Source organism: Myotis brandtii, unplaced genomic scaffold (assembly GCF_000412655.1).
Source record: "Myotis brandtii unplaced genomic scaffold, ASM41265v1 scaffold316, whole genome shotgun sequence".
Lineage (NCBI taxonomy): Eukaryota > Metazoa > Chordata > Mammalia > Chiroptera > Vespertilionidae > Myotis > Myotis brandtii.
Window position 1 is genome coordinate 931,578 of NW_005362116.1, and position 22,037 is coordinate 953,614.

General features: G+C 44.7%; 2 protein-coding genes and 1 long non-coding RNA gene across 6 annotated transcripts in view; 2 read left to right on the top strand and 1 right to left on the bottom strand.

Annotated features, from left to right (window-relative positions):
- IL17RB (interleukin 17 receptor B) overlaps positions 1 to 11,024 on the top strand; it is a 21,023-nt gene extending 9,999 nt beyond the window's left edge. Inside the window, exons 7-11 of the mRNA XM_014542946.1 lie at positions 4,834 to 4,973; positions 5,350 to 5,415; positions 6,426 to 6,525; positions 7,643 to 7,741; positions 9,612 to 11,024. Coding sequence (XP_014398432.1) covers positions 4,834 to 4,973; positions 5,350 to 5,415; positions 6,426 to 6,525; positions 7,643 to 7,741; positions 9,612 to 10,168 — 962 coding nt within the window. The 3' untranslated portion in view covers positions 10,169 to 11,024. The remainder of the gene's footprint in view (positions 1 to 4,833; positions 4,974 to 5,349; positions 5,416 to 6,425; positions 6,526 to 7,642; positions 7,742 to 9,611) is intronic.
- On the top strand, positions 138 to 4,496 carry LOC102257620. The gene is made up of 3 exons (XR_313820.2): positions 138 to 1,065; positions 1,686 to 1,812; positions 3,747 to 4,496. It is a non-coding gene; the product is annotated as an uncharacterized LOC102257620 (long non-coding RNA).
- ACTR8 (ARP8 actin-related protein 8 homolog (yeast)) overlaps positions 9,796 to 22,037 on the bottom strand; it is an 18,576-nt gene continuing 6,334 nt past the window's right edge. For 3 of the 4 annotated variants that reach the window (XM_014542944.1, XM_014542943.1, XM_014542945.1), the window contains 8 exons: positions 20,682 to 20,775; positions 20,337 to 20,469; positions 18,623 to 18,776; positions 17,798 to 17,893; positions 17,226 to 17,366; positions 16,080 to 16,344; positions 15,239 to 15,402; positions 14,136 to 14,435 (listed from right to left, as the gene is read on the bottom strand). In XM_014542944.1, coding sequence (XP_014398430.1) covers positions 14,292 to 14,435; positions 15,239 to 15,402; positions 16,080 to 16,344; positions 17,226 to 17,366; positions 17,798 to 17,893; positions 18,623 to 18,776; positions 20,337 to 20,469; positions 20,682 to 20,775 — 1,191 coding nt within the window. In that variant the 3' untranslated portion in view covers positions 14,136 to 14,291. Of the gene's footprint in view, positions 9,883 to 14,135; positions 14,436 to 15,238; positions 15,403 to 16,079; positions 16,345 to 17,225; positions 17,367 to 17,797; positions 17,894 to 18,622; positions 18,777 to 20,336; positions 20,470 to 20,681; positions 20,776 to 22,037 lie in introns of those variants that run through there. The other variant, XM_005870297.2, reaches the window with a different exon arrangement.

Below are 22,037 nucleotides of genomic sequence, written 5' to 3' on the forward strand. Positions count from 1 at the left end.
TGGGTGGTGAGCATACAATATACAGATGATGTATTACAGAATTGTACACTTGAAACCTAAATCATTTTATTAACAAATGTCACCCCAATGAATTCAACGAAAATTTAAGAGGGGAAAAAAGGAAAAGCACTGGCTTAGATGACGTTCCCACTTCTCAGTAGCTTGTGAAAGTCCTGGCAGCCCCCCAAGGCAGCTTGTGATGAGCCAATTCTGGGGCCCTAAAGTCCATGTCTGTGGTTTCCACCCTAAATTCAGTTAAATTCCATTTGGTCAGGAATCTGGGAGTGCCAGGCACAGAGAGGTGAGTCAGCTACAGACACGGGCACAGGGACAGTGCTTGGAATCCCAGAAGGAGCTGTGAGTCGATGGGGGCAGGGAAGAGAGGAGAGGGCCCTGGCGAGGTCACTTTAAATTAGATGTTGCAGTATCATGTTTGGCCCCATACTTAGCAGAGTGAGCTTTTGTATCTGTCAGCCGTTGTTATAGATATAAGTTTGGCCTTGAGGGAGCAAGCCCTGGAGAGGCAGATAGAAGAAAAGAGCACTCCAGGAAGAAGACTCAGCATGATTGAAAGTGCAGTCAGAGCAGGCATGGTTTGGTGATGACATTCTGGAAGGTTCTTACTTCTGAAGAGACTCAGAATATGCAGAGCTAGAGTCACCTTTGCAGGTGTCCTGTGAAATTCAAGCTTAGTTGTGATGAGAACATTTGGGCTTTGGAATCTGAATCCATATTCTACCCAATGAGCTTTGTGAGCTTAGGCAAATCTCCCTGAAATTCCCTAAACGTCATACACCCCATCAGTGAGCTGAGGACAACAATGGTGTCTAACTTTTAGGTCTGTTGTATGAAATGAGATGAGGCATGTACACTCTTAGCAGCAAGCCGGCCACATAATGGGTGCTAAATAACCAGCTGCTCTCATCTCTTTCATTAGCCAGCATCCGCTTTCTGAAGGCCACCAAGATCTGTGTGTCAGGCAAAAGCAACGTCCAGTCCTACAGCTGCGTGAGGTGCAATTACACAGAGGCCTTCCAGACTCAGACCAGACCCTCTGGAGGCAAAGTAAGCCCTTGGAGAAACTTGTCCTTAAAACTAGGAAGGCCCTTTGCTAGGGGATATGGATGGAGTGCTGCACACACAGGCTGGTGAGCACCTGCAACTTCCAGCCTGAAGCACGCTGTCTGGGTTCAAAGCCCGTTTTTGTGTGCCTTGGGCAAGTCAGCACCTCTCAGCCTCAGTTTCCCCATCAGCAAAGTGAGGGAGCGTGAACTTAATATTTTGGTTCTAAAATTTTACACTTTTCTGCTTCTGTGAGTTACACTGACAAATTGTGTGGGGACCATTCCCTAGGTCAGGGGTGGGGAACCTTTTTTCTGCCAAGAGCCATTTGGGTATTTACATTATTCACAGGCCATATAAAATTACCAAGTTAAAACTTAGCCTGCTATATTTGGTCAAACATTTAATTCACCCCCAATGCCTTGGCAGGGCCAGATTTTGAGGGCCTTATACGGCCCGAGGCCGGACATTCCCCACTCCTGCTCTAAGTAGACATCGGCTAGAGACCTAAGTTTCAGCAGTAGGCTAAGGAATGAAACTATGAATGAAAAGGCCACACAAAGGTACTATGTTCCTGCATTGCCATGTTTCAGAAATTTAGGGGTCCTTCCTTTGCCTTTCAGTGGACGTTTTCCTACATTGGTTTCTCTGTGGAGCTGAACACACAATATTTCATTGGGGCCCATAACATCCCCAATGCAAATATGAATGATGACAGCCCCTCATTGTCTGTGAATTTCACCTCACCAGGTAAACTTCCTCCATCTTCTGTTATTCTGTCTTGCTGGGAGGCTTGCTTTGGGGATGTGGCTTGGTATAGGGAGGTCAGGGTACGCTGGACAAGACGTTTGGCCTTACCAAGTCTTGTACTATAAACACCACAGTAACTACACCTCACAGAGTAGAGGAGGTAAAATTGGGGAAAAGCCCATTTCTGTGTGTCAGGCACTATGCTGAGCACTTGAATGTATCATGTCACATAAGCCTCCAATAATCCTGAGGATGGGATAGCAGCTTTACAGATGAAGACATTTCTCTAGTTACTTGGCCTGGGTCACACACACAGTAAAAGAGAAGCTGACATTCAAACTCTGCTCCTTGTTGGTCCATGCACTTTAGCCACTCTTTGTCACTGATGCAAAACATTTGTTCCAGCCCTGGCCAGTGTGGCTCAGTTGGTTGGAGCATCATCCCATATATCAAAAGGTCGTAGGTTCAATTCCTGGCCAGGATGTGTGTGGGAGGCAACTGATCAATGTTTCTTGCTCACATCAATGTCTCTCTCTCTCTCTCTCTCTCTCTCTCATTCTAATTTTTTTTTTTTAAAAGGTAGATTGATATATTTGAAAATAACAAAATGTTTGTTCCAGTCTTGGCTTCCTAGCATGCTGTGTTGTTTGAGAGCATACTGCAGGGTCTCTGAGGATGTACAGCCACTAGGTGTGTCCCTGAACTGTTGGTGAAGGCAGGTGGCACTGTGTTGAATGTTGGGTTCTTTCCCCTGCTTTACATCATTCCATCAGTCCCCAGGGTCACACCTGCAATGTCACACACAGGGCTGGGGTTAGGATGAGACAGGATCATGGGTGAAGGTGCCAGCATGGTGTCTGGCTGCAGCAGTTCCCACAGCACCCCCATCTGGAATGGGCCACCTGTTTTGTACCCCACACCTGCTCTGTCTCAGGTGAATTTCCAAATGGGCAATTTCCAATCGTCCTTTTTTTGAGACTGTGGTCCAGGGTTTTCTTGGTGCCACACCTCTTACTACACAGCAGTTTCCAGCTTTCTTGATGAGAACAAACCTCATCTTAAACAATATAAATGTGTTTGTGTTGGAATGATTTTAAATTTATAGAAAAGTTGAAAAGATAGTTCGAAGAGTTTCCATATACCCTTTAATGTTTCCCTTATCATTAACATCTCACATTACCATGGGACATAGGTCACAACTAATAAACCAACGTTTGTACATTTCTATTAACTAAGCTCCAGACTTTATTTGGATTTTGCCTGCTTTTCCATGAATGTCCTCTTGCTGTCCCAGTCTCCTCTGGTCTGTGACAGCTTCTTAGTCTTTGTTCCTCATGGCCTTAACAGTCTTGAGGAGTGCTGGTCAGGCATCCGTATAATGTCCCCCATCTGAGTATACTTCAGGGGTGAGGCACCCTTCTCATGGCACCCCATCAGGGGTAGGTGACATCCACACATCATTGGTAGTGTTGACCTTTATCACTTGGTTAAGTGGCACCTGCCAGTCTTCTCCATGTAAATCCACTGTTTCCCCTTCCCTAGTCTAGTTTTGGGAAACAAGTCACTAAGTCTCCCCCACATGGGATGGGAGTGTGTTGTAGATTAAGCTCCACCACCTGGTAGGGGCAGTATTTACACATGTTACCCAACCTCATTTTAAAAGCTGGTTTGAATCTTCTCGGGGGATCATAGATCCTGTTGTGATAAAGGCTGCATTTAAGTTAGACTCTGGTTATCATTTCACGGGTAGATAATCTTCTGTTCAATAGTAAAATGTTCGTGTCCCACTTAAATCTGCTATCTTACCTCACATCTTGAATGTTCTGGCAATTCGTATGGGGTGTGGTAAGCATATATGTGTGTGTACTTGTTGGCAAGGAGGTGGAGCACAGATACCTTTTCTAAAATGTAAAAAGTTTCATTCAAATTTCCAGGCTGCCTAGACCATCTAATGAAATACAAAACCCAGTGCATCCAGGCAGGTAAGTGAATACAGCACTTGCTTTTGTTATTTGAAGGAACTCGTAACTTGAGCCAACAAGCTCAGCCCATCTTCCATGAGAAACGGAGGCGAGGGCAGGGGACTATGTATGCAAGCTGCTCAGGCAGTGAAGGCTGACCCGCCAGGGCTTTGCCCACTGAATCCCGCAGCCAGTGTGTCCAGGAAGGACAGACCTGAGTGGGTTTATGTAGTAAGCAAGTCACAGAACCATGCCACACCCTGGTGGCTGAACCGACATTTTAGCTCTAACCACATATGGTGGTGCTGATCAAAGGCCCTTCCTGATTGGAGGGGAGTCTGTAAGCCCTTCCACCTGCTCGGGCACCTGTATCTCTGACCTGTGGCCGTGGGGCCCTGGGAACCTTCTATGTGGATTAGCAAATATTCCTGGTACGAGTACTAGCTGAAACAGTGACCTGAAAGCATGTTCTCAACCTGTGTCCTCACAGGGGTCACCTCTTACATGCGAGGCCACTAGAACCTGCCCCTACCCTTTCAATTTTGAAATCAGCCCCTTCAGGACAAACAGTCCCAAGTGTCCAATTTCCAAAGATTGTAGGACTTGTTTAAATTTCTGAGTAATATAGTGTGAGGATGCTCAAGAGGCTAGTGGTATTTAGCAGAATTGGTCCCTATCTTTTAGGCACCCCCATCCCACAAGGCATCCCTGTGTACCCTGTCAGGCTGAGCGGCACGTGGTCTCTTGTTAGCAGACGTAGAGGACATTGGGGGTGTGAAGAGGTCTGAGGACCTTCAGCCAGTCCTGGAGCTGCTCCTAAAGACCGCCTGCGCCTGAGCCGGAAGTGGTCTCCTAGATGGGGAAACAATGCATGCTATTATACATCACCTTCCTGGAAATTAACCTTGTGCTGATTTGCAAGTCACATGAGTGAAACAACTATTTTCTTCTCATAGAGTAGACCTGAAAACTTGTATTTGTTTTTGTCAAGCCCTTTTTGGGGACTTAAATGAGGGAAGAGTTTGCAGCTTCATCCATGTGATTCTCTCTCCACTGATAGGAAGTCTGTGGGATCCAAACATCACAGCTTGTAAGAAGGATGAGAAGACGGTAGAAGTGAATTTTACAACCAGTCCCCTTGGAAACAAATACATGGCTATTATCCAAAATAAAAATCTGATTGGGTCTTTGGTTTTGGAGGTACTCTTTCCCTTCCTTTCCTTACCACCACCCCATCCTCAACCCCAGCTTTCCTTACCTTGCTGAAGAGCAATGTGGACACTCTAGGATTCCTTTCTTTTGAGAGACCCCGGGCAGGACTGTTTCCTGTCCAAATGCGGTGGGTGTTTCTTATTGATTCAATAGAGAAAAACAAGTCCCTGGTGCTTCCCTGGAAATGTCCCTGTGAGCCTAAGTTGCAACCAAGGTAGAGGGTCCGACGCAGGAAATGAATCCGTGTTCACAGAGTCTGATGCACTGAAGGAGTTTGGGAAGAGTGGTTTCTTCACTGGCCGTCTGTGATCTACTCACTCACATGGCACATCGTTCTTGATTTTGTCTCCCTTCTCTGCACCAGAGCAAACTAACTCACGTGTCGGTCATGGTTCCAGTGACCCAGGAGAGTGAAGGTGCTGTGGTCCAGGTAAAGTTCAGTGATGACTCTGGGAGGGGAAGACTGTTTCTCCACTGTTAGTGGCTTTTGATGAGTCCTTTCAAAGTTGTAGTAGTGAGTTTGCATCCTGTGCATTTCTGCAGCTGTCTCACATCAAGTGATGTTAATGGGAAATCCTTGGCTGGTCTAGGGGTGGGGAGGTCAGGAGGCTGACCTTACAGTTATGGCCCCTTTTGCTTTTATCAGTGGCTGTTGACTTTCCAAAGGATTTTTGTTTTCATTTTCTGTCACAAAGTCTATGAGTAATTCTGAGACAAGAGTACCATTTATTTTCCCTAGCCTGTTTTAACTGCAAAATGAAGTAACAATGTGAAATGCCAAGACTTGGGTTCCTGATTAATGTACGAGCTTTGGAGGGCAACTGCGTGTCCTTACAGGCCTCAGTTTACTCAGGTGGAGGGGAGGAAGTTGGACGAGTAGATGCTCTCCGGTCCCATTCAAATCTGAGTTTATGATGTGGGGCTGTGGAGGGTCTCAGTGGGGCACAGCCACACCCAAGATAGGAGGAGCTTTTGCTTCCCATTCCATGGAACATAAAGGCAGTGCCCTGCCCTGCCAGAGGGAGCAGACGCCTGTCCGCACCCTTTTCCAGGGAACCAGACTTTCCTAGTCCCTTTCTTTCATGAAGTGGAAATTAATAGGAGCCCTGCTGCCGCTTGTTTGAGGAACTATTTGTGTATATATGGGATGTGACCTAACCCACATAGATATGGAAAGTAACATGTTAGCAACATGTACAAAGTTCAGGTTCAGACCCCAGGAGACTTAGAAGGTGCTTCAGTCTTCGGTCACTGGTTTGGAATTTAGGGCTTTGTCACTGAAGTGTCAAGGGGAAAATGTCGTATTACAAGGGGTGGGGGAGTGGGGACAGGGTTGAAACCAGAAAAAAAGGGGAGCGAAGTTTTGGTAGAAGTGGGAATCGTGCTGAGATTCTGCTCTGACACATGGTGGTACTTTCTGAGCCTCTCCTTTTCCCTCAGTTGACTCCGTATTTCCGCACCTGTGGCAACGACTGCATCCGTCGCAAAGGAACCGTTGTACTTTGTCCACAAACAGATATGTCCTTCCCTTTGGATAACAGTAAGTGCCCAGTCACTGTCACCGGATGATCAAAGAGGTTCAGGACATGAGCGCCACTGTCACCCCCCCCCCCCCCCCCATCAATATGACAGGATGTACATGGGGATGGGACAGAGTCCCTGCCTGTGGATGCTAAACTAGCGGGCAGGGAAAGATGTCAGAGCTGCCCAGAGCCTGCAATTGGAATAAGAATGAAGGCTTTATTTATAAAATCACCCCAAGTCTTTTATGAAGCAGGATATATACAAGAAGGGGGGAAAATAAACAGTGCAAAATGGATGTTCAGAGCCACAAGGATTTGCTGAAAAAAAGTCAAGAGCGTAACAGGACTGAGTGAATGAGAGAACATGTACTTCCCTACATTTATCTTATTAGTCCCAGTGGCCCAGGCCTCGCTGTGGCTGTAACTTGATGGGGTCACATGGCCAACATTTGGTTAACAAATTAGGAATACTGGCACCAGAAGACACGCCTCATTGGAATGGAGAGCAGCATGTTCTGGAAAAGGTGCCTCCGGATTTAGAGATGTTAGTGCTTCCATTTACAGATGGACAAATAAGATGTTCTGGAACTAGCCCAAGAGTGGAGTCTACACTTGGAAGGTGTTCTTGAAATGCAGCCAAATCAACTGAAGACAACCCAGGTGTTGAACAGTCCTGAATGTGTGGCCGCAGTGACTGTGGGTTCCTGAGCACATCTGTGTGCCTGAGCTTACCTGGTCCTTGGCATTCTGTGAGGGGTGGCAATATCCCCCACATATCCAAGTCTTACAAGACAGCCTTTAAAAATGCCATCTCTGTTTACCAGATATTAAGTATCTGTGCCCAGAATAACATTAATTTGTCAAAGAACAAAAAAAAAAAATAAAAATGAATGTGAATTCTGGTTACCACAGTGTAAACACGGAGTGGGAAGCCAAAGTGATTTGAGAGGACTGTTCTCCGCCTCCTCCCATATTTCTCTTGAGAACTGAGTGAAAGATGTGGACACTGTAGGAAAACATACCATTCTGCAGACTGAGAGATCTAGTGACCCTTGGTTTTAAAGGGGTCTAAACTTCTGCAAAGTATCTTAGTTTCCAAACATGAGGTCATTTGGTTTGGTTTTGTTTCTGCAGGCAGAAGCATGCTCAGTGGCTGGCTGCCTCTCCTCCTCCTGGCCCCACTGGCAGCCACGGGGATGCTGGCGGCTGGGACCTGTCTCATGTGGAGGCACGGTAAGGGCAATAATGCTGTGCTTTCAAGAAACCTGGGTGAAGAAATAACACTTTGAATGTTTTTAAAGGAGATTCCTCTAGAGGCCATCCCATTTTGGCACTGAGCAGGAGTCAGATAGCATTTACTTAATGCCTAGAGCTCTCCTAAAAAGACTGACATAACGACTGGGTCACATCTGCTGAGCTAAAGCAGGGATCGAATCTCCAAACCTGTGGCTATCATCTGTTTTATTTTTACCATTGAGGCATGGACAGGTACTGAAAAGGGCAAAGATAGCTAATAAGGAATGGCACTGTACCTGTGGTAGGTCCTCTCTGCTAGTTCCTATCCTATATAATAAAAAAGAAACATCCAAATTAACTGTCCCTCTACTACGCTCAAGCCACACCCGCAAAGCCACGCCTACCAGCCAATCAGGAGCGAGTATGCAAATTAACCCAACTAAGATGGCGGCGGCCATGGAGCTGGAGCGAGCAGGAGACTTGGGTTGCCCCCGGAGATAGAGGAAGCCAAGCCCTCAGCTCCACTCAAGGCCACAAAGTTTCAATTATAGAAGATAAATAAATCCCAGAAAAAAAGAAAAAAGAAAAAAAGGAGAGGCTGGGAGTTTGGGTTGCCGGGGGGCGTGGCCAGCCTGAAAACGGCCATCAGCCCCTCACCCAGGATGGCCAGGCACCCCAGCGGGACCCCCACCTTGATCTGGGACACCCTTCAGGGCAAACCAGTCGGCCCCCACCTGTTCACCAGGCCTCTATCCTATATAATAAAAGGGTAATATGCAAATTGACCCTAACAGCAGAACGACTGGGAATGACTGGTCACTATGACACACACTGACCACCAGGGGGCAGCTCCCACAAGGGGAGCTGTGCTCAGCCACAAGCCAGGCTGACGGCTGCCAGCACAGTGGTGGTGGCGGGAGCCTCTCCCGCCTCCTCAGCAGTGCTAAGGATGTCCGACTGCAGCTTAGGCCTGCTCTCTGCTGGCAAGTGGACATCCCCCGAGGGCTCCTGGGCTGCCAGAGGGATGTCTGCCAGCTTCAGCCTGATCCCCCCGGGGAGTGGGCCTAAGCCAGCAGGTGGACATCCCCCGAGGGGTCCCAGACTGCAAGAGGGCACAGGCTGGGCTGAGGGACCCCCCCAACCCAGTGCCCAAATTTTTGTGCACCGGGCCTCTAGTTTTTAAAAATAATTCTTACAAGGCATAAGAACAGTGGTAACTTGGATTCATATATTCTAAGGGCCTTGCCAACATTAAAATATTGAGGATTGACTATAGAAACCCGAGTAAAAAGACACCCAGCTAGAGGGTGGCACACTGAAAGAAAAGGAAATAAAGGCAGTCTGCGTCTCATCACAGATAACGTAGATAAAAAAAGCTTAATCTCATGATCTAAGCTAAGAAAGTTGTGGAACTAGGACCTCGGGAATACTTGTACTTAGAAGATGTTGTGTGGCCTGAATTAGCTATAGTACTTTCTAAGATGGTTTCTGTTCTATAGCACACATAGGGCAGCTTTCCAGTTACGTTCCAGCTGAAAAGGGGCGCCACTCAACCCTATGGAACTATAAAGAAACTCTACCACCTGCTGGTAGAAAATGGAATTACTACTGAATTGACCCAAAAACATGAAGGGCAGAGGCCAGGATGTTCCTGTTTATAGAGTATATGGTACTAACAATACTCAAGTTACAACAACCCACCTAAAACAGAATACCTCAAACCTATGAATTTACCTGAAAAGGTATGGCTTGACTAAGAGACTGATTTAGTAATAAGGACTTACAAAATACAGCTTTTACAACATCTTTACAGCAAAAGCCTGCCATTTGCTATTTATAGATAACACACGTTTTTCTCTCTCCACAGAAAGGATCAAGACTTCCTTCCCCACCACCACACTACTGCCCCCCATTAAGGTTCTTGTGGTTTACCCACCCGAAATATGTTTCCATCACACAGTTTGTTACTTCACTGAATTTCTTCAGAACCACTGCAGAAGTGAGGTTATCCTTGACAAGTGGCAGAGAAAGAAAATAGCCGAGATGGGTCTGGTGCAGTGGCTCACCGCTCAGAAGAAAGCCGCGGAAAAAGTCATTTTCCTTCTTTCCAATGATGTCAACACTGTGTGTGATGGTACCTGTGGCAAGAGCAAGGGCAGCCCCGGTGAGAACTCCCAAGACCTGTTCCCCCTGGCCTTTAACCTCTTCTGCAGCGACCTGAGGAGCCAGACTCATCTGCACAAATACATGGTGGTCTACTTTAGAGAGGCTGATATCAAAGACGATTACAATGCCCTCAACGTCTGCCCCAAGTACTGTCTCATGAAGGACGCTGGCGCTTTCTGCACAGAACTGCTCCATGCCGAGCAGCACGTGTCGGTGGGGAAAAGGCTGCGAGCCTGCCACAGCTGCTCCTCCGTGTAGCCCACCCACGGGAAGCGAGAACTTGAAGCCTTCCTACCCCTCCGGTTAGAAAAGCTTCTGTGTTGGTTCTGGAGTTTACTGTATAGGCTACTCGTAGGGCCGATTGTATGTATATAACTGCTTTAGTAATAGGGAGGACTCATAACGGAACGTATACGTCTTAGTCTAGTAATTAAAAAATTTATGCCACTAGTTACAAATATTACTAACTACTGCAGTACTAACTGAAGAATGGAAACTACATTTATAATTATAAAGCTAAATCAATTTCATAACTAAAAATAACAGTTATAACATGAAACCGTACCATCTGACAATGCAGTAAGAAAGCCTCTTCCAGCTGAACGTCCAGTCTTGAATAGTCCCTGCCCTGCATTGTAGGCAGACGTGTTTAGCTTTGTAACGTGCTAAGATTAATTAATTAATGCCAAATTTAGTAAGCCCTAGCTAATTCACTCAATAATTTCTTAGGTAAAAACTCGCTCTCACACACATCTTTATTTTTAACAAAAATAGGAACAACAGGCTAAACCCATCTTTGCTGACCAGACGACCTAGTATATTTGTACCCATTTGTATTTGGCATTTTCATAGGACCTTCCCTCTCTGAACTAGGTTCATGTCCTATTTGCCTCTTGTACAGGTGACTTTCACATGAACACCAAAATACACTTGCAGACCTGTTGTCTACTTCTGTCCAGTTACCTATTAGAGGTCACCGTCAGAGTTCAGTTTCTTGATTATGTAAATTTTTGTGTTTAGAACAAAAATAATTCCTATTACGTTGGAAGACAGCCCTCTTGAAGTAATTAATCTTATGAGTTATTATAATGGCTTACTTAGGTAAAAACAAACTACCTAAGAATACAAGAGTTATGGTATTTTGAGCCTTCTAACTTTTTAATTTTCCTAAAAGCATCTTTTTTACTCCAGGTCACCAAAAGGTTATGTATGTTAGCATATATATTTTTCTGGGAATGCCTGTCCTTTCACACAGCACAATACTAAATCTGCTCCAGAATGTGGACCAGTTTCAGGTAGATGACTGCTAAAATGTATTTGTTGAGTATTCTAATACATGTCCTAAGAATAAAATAAAAACCAAAGTGCGTAAGCATAGAGTGAAATCTCACCGTGTCCAACTTCACCAGCAGATACTTAGTAATGACTCAAGCAATATGTTTAATGTGGCAAAAGTCCCTTATTTGTCAAGATTAGTCTTCACGGTGCTTTAAAGTGCTGGTGATAAAAGACGGGACATGGCTATGTCAAAACTCGGACCAGAAGCCAACTTCCTCTGAATCAACATCTACCAGTTATAAGAGCAATATACTATTACATGAAAAACTATTGCAAACAGAAATAGCCCTGGCCCCTGTGACTCGGTTGAGCGTCGTCCCATGCACCGAAAGGTCACTGATTCAATTCCCAGCTGGGGAACATGTTAAAAATAATTATTATGTTGGAAGACAGCCCTCTTGAAGTAATTAATCTTATGAGTTATTATAATGGCTTACTTAGGTAAAAACAAACTACCATGGAGTTACAGAATACAAGAGTTATGGTATTTTGAGCCTTCTAACTTTTTAATTTTCCTAAAAGCATCTTTTTTACTCCAGGTCACCAAAAGGTTATGTATGTTAGCATATATATTTTTCTGGGAATGCCTGTCCTTTCACACAGCACAATACTAAATCTGCTCCAGAATGTGGACCAGTTTCAGGTAGATGACTGCTAAAATGTATTTGTTGAGTATTCTAATACATGTCCTAAGAATAAAATAAAAACCAAAGTGCGTAAGCATAGAGTGAAATCTCACCGTGTCCAACTTCACCAGCAGATACTTAGTAATGACTCAAGCAATATGTTTAATGTGGCAAAAGTCCCTTATTTGTCAAGATTAGTCTTCACGGTGCTTTAAAGTGCTGGTGATAAAAGACGGGACATGGCTATGTCAAAACTCGGACCAGAAGCCAACTTCCTCTGAATCAACATCTACCAGTTATAAGAGCAATATACTATTACATGAAAAACTATTGCAAACAGAAATAGCCCTGGCCCCTGTGACTCGGTTGAGCGTCGTCCCATGCACCGAAAGGTCACTGATTCAATTCCCAGCTGGGGAACATGTTCAGGTTGCAGGCTCAATTCCTGATTGGCATGCGTACAGGAGGTAACTGATAGATGTCTCTCTCACACTGGTCTCTCTCTCCTTCCTTCCTCTCTGAAATTAATAAACACATTAAAAACAAACAAAAAATTATATTTTTGGAACTAGGTAGCCAATACTAAATTGTGTTGAAACAGCTCAGAAACATAAAATCTTATGTAATTATTGTTTAAAAAATTTTAAGTCAAAGAACATACAATTTTCAAATTGAAGGCATACATTCCAAATAGTACTAGCAAGTTACATTTTGTTATACCCTTTGTTCCTAACCTACTGGGCAGATACATAGGATACTCTTACTAATGCAAAATGCTCCGTTACCAGCACTGCTCCATGTCTTAAGACTTATTACCATCCTTATTCTATACTAGAGGCCAGGAGCATGAAATTCGTGCACAGGTACCATCTCTAGGCCTGGCCTGCAATCAGGCCCATCTTCCCTGGCTGTCCGCAGCCGGCCCCGCCCCCCACTGCCACCCACACCTGGTTCCCCATCTGAGAGGTCAGCCTGCTCCCGCCAGCCCTGCTCCTGCTGTGGGTTGCTCTCTGTATGTGGGGTGGGGGCCTTGGCCTGGCGCCACCCACGTCCCCTGTCATCCACCCCCGTTTGCCATCGATCGATCAGAGCCTGCTGGTCAGGGAAAGGGACCAAGAGGTGATTCATCTCATAGTGACTGGTCGGGCGGTCATCCGGCCGTTCTCCCATTAGAGTCAATTTGCATATTACCCTTTTATTATATAGGATTCCACTCTTATTCACCCCTTAACTGTCCCTATGTTTGTCTTTGTCATCTCATAGTAACTGGTCGGGCGGTCATCCGGCCATTCTCCCATTAGAGTCAATTTGCATATTACCCTATTATTATATAGGATTCCACTCTTATTCACCCCTTAACTGTCCCTATGTTTGTCTTTGCCCCAGTCCCACCTCCAGTTCTTGACGGTGAGATAGTGGAAGCAAGTGCAAGAGACTGGCAGGAATCAGGCACTGCCCAACCCTCCCAGGTCTCAGAGCCCCCAGGCTGTGCTCACTGACTGGCTTCCCTTCCAGCAGACAATGCCTTCTCTTCTGCTCAGGCTTCCCTAAGGCCTGGACCACTGGTGGTCAGCTGTCTGCTTCAGACTGCTCACAGGTTAAGGTCAACTGATCACACTGAACACAAAGAACTCCAAATGTTTTCACTGGTTCTTCAGGTAAAGGGAATTGTTAGCAGTAATTGTAGCAATTAGCCTGCTTATCTGTACAACACATGCTAACAACTCTATACCCAAGTCATTCCTATTGGCCGTATCAAAGAAACAAAATTCCCTTTCTGCTCTTGTTCTGTTTTGGTCAGATGACGACTGTTTTCTTTTCCTTGCCCTAGAGCATGTTGGGTAACAAAAGCCAGCCAGCGCAGCCTTAAACCTTTGCCTTGACAAATCTAGACCTGAATCTGCCCTCATCATTTTTGTAATCTAACAGAAAATTAAAAAAATAAAACTTGTTCCTATTTGAAATTCCAAGAGTCACATCACGTGCTCGCTGTTCTAGCCAAGAGGGAAAATGCCATGACCACACCGTTTTCACAATCCAGGCTCCCAAGTCACACACCCACTCCTCAGGGACGCAGGAGACTGTCTCATGTCACTTAGAAGTCAACTTCAAGGAAGAGCTTCACCACTGGACAACTGCTCAACCACTCACATCACCGTGGAGTTCCTGAGACCCTGAATGGGGCAGGAGACCTTAGCGCATTTATTCTCAAACGTCTTGACTGCAGAAGCAGCTTATAATTTCACACCAAGGTCATGTTTTCAACACACAAGTTAAAATTCATTTATTTTCGACGAAATTGAAGCACTTAGGGTAATAAATTAAAAATATATATATACATATGCATATATTCTCTAAGAGTCTTTTATACCAAGAGGCTTGTCTGGGGTCTCCAAGAGTGACTTTTCCTGCCCATTTCACCATACGAAGGCAGCTCGCTCTCGTAACATGCGGACACCAAAGCGCTGCCATTCTCGCTGGTAGATCCACAGTTCCTGTGTCGTATCCAAACAAGCCAGCACTGCGCCCCCTTTCCATGAAATCAGCCGAGGATCCATGTCCTAGAGCGGCGGTACAGATAGGTCAGCACAAGCAGACAAGATGTCCACTCAATCATTTATTTGAATTGGGGGACGACCCCCCCCCCCCCCCCGAGTCAATACCTAATAAGCCAGATTTTAAACCTGCATTAAGGACTCATGAACTACAGGCCTCTTTCTGTTTCAACTGACAAAACTTTTTAGTTTGTATTACTAAAGCTACTATTATTCACTATTATCCCACAAATAGCTCTGAAGACAGAACATATGTAAGGAAATAACTTACTTTGAAATTGGAGTAGAATAAATATATCCCACAATCTCTCCCCCAGGATTAAAATTAAGTGAGAACATTTCCAGGAATTGTCAATGAGATATGATGAAGTATAGGCACAATTTGTTTCTAAATTCCTAGGTTTATATTTCAAGACAGTTCAAGCCTACATGATTCTTAGAGATCACCTGGTCTAGGGACCAGTAGCAGATTCTCAGCATGAAAGATAACACGGGAGTTATTCTGGCTGATGGCATGACATGGGCCAGTCTGCTCCAGGTCCCACTGCCCTACAAAGGCACCCCCAGTCTTGCTAGCTTTGGACAGCACAGCAGGGACTAAAACCCAGAATCCAGTCCCCTCGCCCAGAGCTCCTTTCTCCACATCTGTGACCTGCTGTAAGTAACATTTCCACTTGCCCCAAACCCTCAAGAACTCCCAGACATATGACCATAACTTCCAGGATTTTATCTGTCCGCATACAATAGAATTAGAAATAATCAATGCTGGTTTCATTTACACAGTCCAACTTGTACCATGAACAACATACCTTGGGCCTTGTGATAACTTCCACATTTTCAATAATTCGCCTGAATGAAGGTGGCATTTTGTTGAGAATTCTGTGCTGCAGAAATTCTTGTGCTTTATGAAACATCAAACCACCTCCCACCACCAGGATGGAACTGTACATCTTCTTTTTGGTGTCATCAGATGCTGCAAAGACAGTGATAGCCCTTCCACGCTTTTTCTCCATACCCACCCCACCCTAGGGATATCCACCACCACCTCTTGCTTAGTTAGATAATGCAAGAGCCTGCTCAAGGATCTCTCTCCAACCCAACAATGCAGCCAGAGGAACCTTACAAAACACAAAATGAGCATGTTGCTGCCCACACCCTGGTACTCGCACAAAGATCCAAATCTCTGAGGAGGCCTAAAAAGTCCCATGTAGTGTGCACTCTCTTCTCTAGCCTCCTCCTCACACCGTGTCCCAGCCACACTGGCCCTCACACAGGCTTCTTCCTCTGGCTAACCTCCACTCACCGCCCAGATCTCTCTCAAGTGGTTTTTTCCCTGACTCCCCCCCTCCACACCTCCCCTATGGAGTAAAACACCCTTATTAAATCCCTCATTCAGAAGCTCTCAGTCAGTACTATTTAGTTCAATTCTGTTGCACCTGCCACAGTTGTAATTTCACATTTGTGTGATAATTTGCCTTATTTTGGTCTCCTCCAACAAGGCCAGGGACCAATTCCCAACACCCAATAATGCAAGCACAAGGTAGGTGCTCAGTTGTTTTGAATGAGTAACGCTATGCTACACTGCACAACCACCCCTAGCTTCAGCCAGTTCATGTAATGGCTACCTCCCGACCTCCCGAATGTGCTTACAACAGCAGTCTATGCTATGAAGGATGGCTTTATCCAGGCCTAGGGCTTTCCCTTCAAACAGCGAGATGGCAGTCTTCCTGGACATCAGCGCAGTGAGGGCCTCCTCAGAGTCATTGCCAGCCATCAGACAGTCTCCCTGGGAGGATCCCAAATCCACCTCCTGGGAATGGAGTCTTTCTGGAAGATCCGAAGACTGCCCACGAAGATCCCCTTCAAATCCAATGGGCTTGGATGCAGACTTGCGGTCAGCAGTAGCTTTTGCAGACTTTAAATGAAAAGGACAATCAAGTAGATGGTATGACTAAGAACACTGTCGATGTTTTCCAACTAGACCCCCTCCCCCTGCTGCTCCCTCACTATGCACTACTATACACGAGGGCCTGCTGCTGTGGTTCAGACAGGAGATACACCAGAGTATACAATCACCCACCTGAGTGAGAGTGATGACAGAAGAGGATGCACTATGACAATTCTAAAGCAGTCTCTGGCAGGGAGGGCGATCTCAGCACCTTACTATTACAGGCTGGATTTTAAAATTGAGATGTCAGTGCAGACTAACTTTTCTCCTTGAACTGAGTTTTTAAGTGGAGTATTTCCGTGGAATTCTTGGGCCAGTGACTGTTATGAAATCCTCATTTTCAGACCTTTTCTAACCACCTCATGCTCACCTTTGGGGCAGGAATGAGGACTAGAAAATACGGCCCTCTTCTCTTCACCATGAGCTGCCATTTCATTAGCAGATAACAGCTCTAATTTGTGCCCCTGCATCAGCCATCCTATTACTAGCATCAGCTCTGGACAAAGGAATGCAACTCTTTGCTTATGCCACACAACCCTCATACCTTATAATTAAATAGAGGTGAGATTTTACTGAAAATATTTACTACGGATAAATATTCAAAAGTCACTCCATTAAATTTACTTTTAAATGTGTGGATTGGTATTCTGAAAAATGGATGAATGCTTGCTGAACCAAAAAAGATCTGCCACCCAGATTTTAAATTTAGACTTCATTTCATCTACAGTTCTAAAACAGGATCAGCTTTAGCACTCTGTCAGATGGCAGTGACTGCACTGATCCATCAATCACGGGCCAACTTCTCCTGCAGGGACAAAACCTCTCCTCTCACACCAGAACCTGCGGACCTGCTCTTGCTTGCTCTGTGTGGCCAGCAGGTAGTGCTCATCATGCGGGTCCTCAGGGTCACCCTGCGACCTGTGCTGCAGAGTCGTCATTTTTTGTCCAACGATTCCAAAGGTTGCTGGATAAAACAAAGCCATTGGAGCCTGTGTGTGGAAGGAAAAGAATAATCAACTGAGATACTGCCTCCTGAAAAAACTGACCCACTAAATTTTGTTCTTCCAAAAAAATAAAACTGGCAGATTAGATCCTAGAAGTTAGATTGTGCAGTGTCCTTTTTTGGGAAAAGCATTATTTCTTCAGTGCAGACAGGCAGAAAACTCACTTATCATGCAAACTGAATGGGTGACATGACACCACAGGATCTCAAAGCAAATGTTACCTAGAAGAATGAAATCTCTCTCTAAATGATTTAATCACGTAGTGACTAATTAAAAAGATGGTTCTCAGATCTGTTCTAATTTGATTTAGTGAATAATCTACACGAGTTCACATTCTGCCCTCATGAGGTTTCCAGCAAGGGACCGAGCCTGGCTGGCTTTCTTTCTAGCCGTGAAAATATATACCCACGCGTTACCTGGAGCTTTTCATCTCCTAAACGAAACTGGTAAAGCAGGGCAGGCGAATCTGGATGTCGAATCTGAAACTCATGGTCCTGAAGCCCAGAGATGTCCTGATTCCAGGAAAAGATGCTGTCAGTGAATCAGTAAAAGTGCATGTAAACTCCTCTAATTACAATGAAGCTTCCCTATCATGTTAACCTCACCTATAAAAGGGCTGCCCTACAACTTTCTACCACACCCACTGGAACTTCATAAGAGTTCAATGGTGACTTGCTTTCCTTTTAACATTTGTGAAATTGACACAAATGTTAAATGTTTTGTTTTCTTCATTATCGATAAAACACTAATATAATGATCCAAATCAATCAAAAAACGCTCTCAATAACTGAGGAATGTTACCTAGATTTATATTTCTCAAAAATTTTTATCAGAATTATATTACTTGAAAAGGGGAAAAAAATCTAAGAGTATAAAAAGGTAGCGAGCCATATACAGCAATGATAAAATGTTGACTGTTCACAATACCAAGAAAGTGCTTCAAAAGGTACCATTTTACTAAGTGTCTGTACCTACATATTACCTGCTACTATTCTTCACACCTAAAGATTCATCCTTCATCAGAATGACCACAGAACCTATAGAGAGGTATCTGCTAAACTCTTAAAAAAAACAAGCAGTCTCCAGAGCCTGAGACACAGCTATACAGCTCTGACCCCACCAAAAAATTCACTCCTACAGGCTTCAGCTTCAAGGCTTTATCAGCTTAAGTTGAAAGGGTGGCATGATATTGTTACGTTTTTCCTGAAAGCAAAAATAATCAATTTTGATTTTGCTCCCACCTGATCTAAATGACAGAAAGTTTCCTTTAGGTGCTGCAGAAGAAGGCAATCCATTTTATTTGTTAACTGGCATTCTCTATAAGGGAATCCAGCTCGCTGCATCAACCAGTAAAAACATCTTGATACGTCAGATCCTCCATATGCCAGACAGAGTCTAGAATTAAGGGAAAGGGCAGATGGGTAATCTCTCAGTTCAGAAGGTGCAAAGGATTCAAGAACTCCATTAGGCACAGTAAAATAGCAAGTTTCAAGAAATGTCTGTTGTAGGAATAAATTAAAGAATGAAAGAACAGCCCTAGCTGGTTTTGCCGAGTGGATAGAGCGTCAGCCTGCAGAATGAAGGGTCCCGGGTTCAATTCTGGTCAAGGGCACATGCCCAGGTTGCAGGCTCGATCCTCAGTAGGCGGGTGCAGGAGGCAGCCAGTCAATGATTCTCTTTCATCATTGATGTTTCTCTCTCTCCCTCTCCCTTCTTCTCTGAAATAAATAAAAATATATTTAAAAAAAAAAGAATGAAAGAACAGATAAATGGATGGGAGGGAAAAAGGGAACTCTGGAATAAACTAGTGGTACATATTTAAAAAAAAAGAATGAAAGAACAGATAAATGGATGGGAGGGAAAAAGGGAACTCTGGAATAAACTAGTGGTACAGCACCTAGAAGCAGTCATGCTATTTGCAAAAACTATCTAAGAAATAGAAAACACACTATTAAGTACAGCTCATTTCCAACATTCACCGTTTGACAGTTGTTTACCTATGTATATTCCCCAGCAAATAAAGGTGACAAACACCGTAAGACAAAGTTATGGGAGAAATCTGCAATCCACTAACTGAACGTGTCTACAATTTGGAGAGACCATTGCTACGTTATTTTAGTGGTTAGAGACCTGAAATCCAGTGTTTTCTTAATACCTTGAAAACCACTGGCATTAGACAATACAAACAATGGATGAGCCAAACTAAGTCATACTGGGCTTTAGAATGCTTTGTAACTTGAGGTGGGAGGCAACAGATTAACCTTTCTCATGAGCGTCTTGGGACCTCTTCTGTATTTGTTTCTATACTTTGAGATTCAAACTACCTAACGTAAGGGACAAGAAGAATTCATGCTTCCTGGAGAAGCCATCCTGGGAGCACACAATGCTGCAAGGAGCCCACATGAGCACTACCAGAGTGTGCTTGCTTACCTGTGCGGGGCTTGTCTCAGGAAGGACAAGCAGCAAACCTGCTAGTTACTTTATTGACTCTCATATCAGTGATGACACATGAAGGGAACTAACCACCATAAAGTTACTCACTGAACACCATTTATGGCAAGAAAAGCAAATACTCAAAATGCTAGCTAGCTAGAGAACTCAAACCTGCAAACCTATTTTCTCTTAAACGACTTGCCTAAATTGGTGTCTCTAGGCCAGACCACAGCAAAAGACACAGAGGTAACCTATACACTTCCTCTGTGGGACAGCACAGCACACGCTAGAACTTTTAGGAGCTGCTGGTGTGAACTTACACTAGAGAGTCCCAAAGAAAAGGGTAAAATCAGCTGTGTATAGTCTTGCTGGAATTTGCACTTCCTCAATATTGCTGGTTTCCTATGCAAAATCGAAATATATAATTCCTTAAAAATAATTTCTTTCTGACTTGTGGTGCTTTATAGCTGAACAGACTGTGAGGGGAGAAGGATGGGGAATGCCACCTTCCACGTCCCTTACCGAGTATTCCGATGAGAGACCCCATCCTCCACACAGCATACACTTGTCTTCTGGTCCCCGACATCTACAATACACGTGCTGCTTAAACCACTTCCAAAAGTGGCACACACAGACTCCTGATGGACCACAATCCCTAAAACAAAAGCAGAGGAGCAATGAGCTGGGGAGCAGCAACGCTCCTAAAACAAATCATCAACTAAAGTCTAGGAACTTCTGGGCAAATATTCAAGCATTGCCGAATCTCTCAAATAAGTACTTCAATAAAGCAGTAAATTGGATTAACTTTGTCACTGAAAAAGAAAAAGATTCTCATTTCATTAGGCTTCACTGGAGTATCAGACATACCTGAGAAACCCATCTTCATCAGGATCATATTCACCAATTCTTTCACATGCTGCTTATTGTAAATATCAGGAATTAACAAGATACACCTATAATACTAAGAAGAACAAAGGAAAAAATATTAAATGGTTAACATTACAGTCCGGTCAAATACATTTCACCACACTTGTCTTCAGAGAGGATTCTCTCTAAAGCAGTAGCAGTAATGGTTAGAGGCCCAGAATAAAAGCTCAAAACTTACCTTTTGGGTTTCATGAAAAAAAGATAATGATTTTTTTCTTTTTCTTTGAATTATTTAACTACTAGAGGCCCGGTGCACGAAATCCGTACACTTGGCAGGTCCCTCAGCCCGGCCTGTGCCCTCTCTGGGGGTCTAAGCCGGCAGTCGGACATCCTTAGCGCTGCTGCGGAGGCGGGAGAGGCTCCCGCCACCACCACTGCACTCGCCAGCCATGAGCCCGGCTTCTGGCTGAGCGAAACTCCCGCTGTGGGATCACACTGTCCACCAGGGGTCAGCTCCTGCCTTGAGTGTCTGGCCCCTGGCAGTCTGTGCATGTCATATAGACTGGTTGTTCCGCCGTCGGGCCGAAACCGGCTCTCCGACATCCCCCAAGGGGTCCCAGATTGTGAGAGGGCGCAGGCCTGGCTGAGGGACCCCACCGGTGCACGATTGGGGCCGGGGAGGGACACAGGAGGTTGGCCAGCCAGGGACAGACAGCAGGAGGGCTCCAGAGTGTGTCTGGGCTATCTTGCTCAGTCCTGATTGGCTGGACCCCAGCAGGAATCTAACCTACCGGTCGGAGTACCTGCCCCCTGGTGGTCAGTGCACGTCTTAGCGAGCAGTTGAGCGGCCTTAGCATATCATTAGCGTATTGCGCTTTGATTGAATGGATGACCAGACACTTAGCATATTAGGCTTTTATTATAGAGGATTGTGAAATAAAAAATAAGGTAACTCATGTGTCTGAAAATGGTCCAGAGAGAAGGCATAAACATGAGCAAGCTTGCTGCCTGCAGAGCAGGAGAGACAGACATCAAAGAAACAAACAGAACACAAAAAAGAGGAAGCTTTAAGGGAGAGTAGATTCAGTGTAGAAAATAAATCTTCACCGGAAGGCCAAGAATGCTTTTAGGACACTATATTACAAATAACTCAGTAATGGATACTTTAATTGACCAAGAATCTTTTTTTTTTTTTAACATTTTTTTAGAGAGAGAGGAAGAAGGGAGAGGGATAGAGAGATAATAACACTGATGAGAGAGGAACATCATCGATAGGCTGCCTCCTGCATGCACCCCTACTGGGGATTGAGCCTGCAACCCAGGCGTGTGCCCTAACTGGAAATCAAACCAGTAACC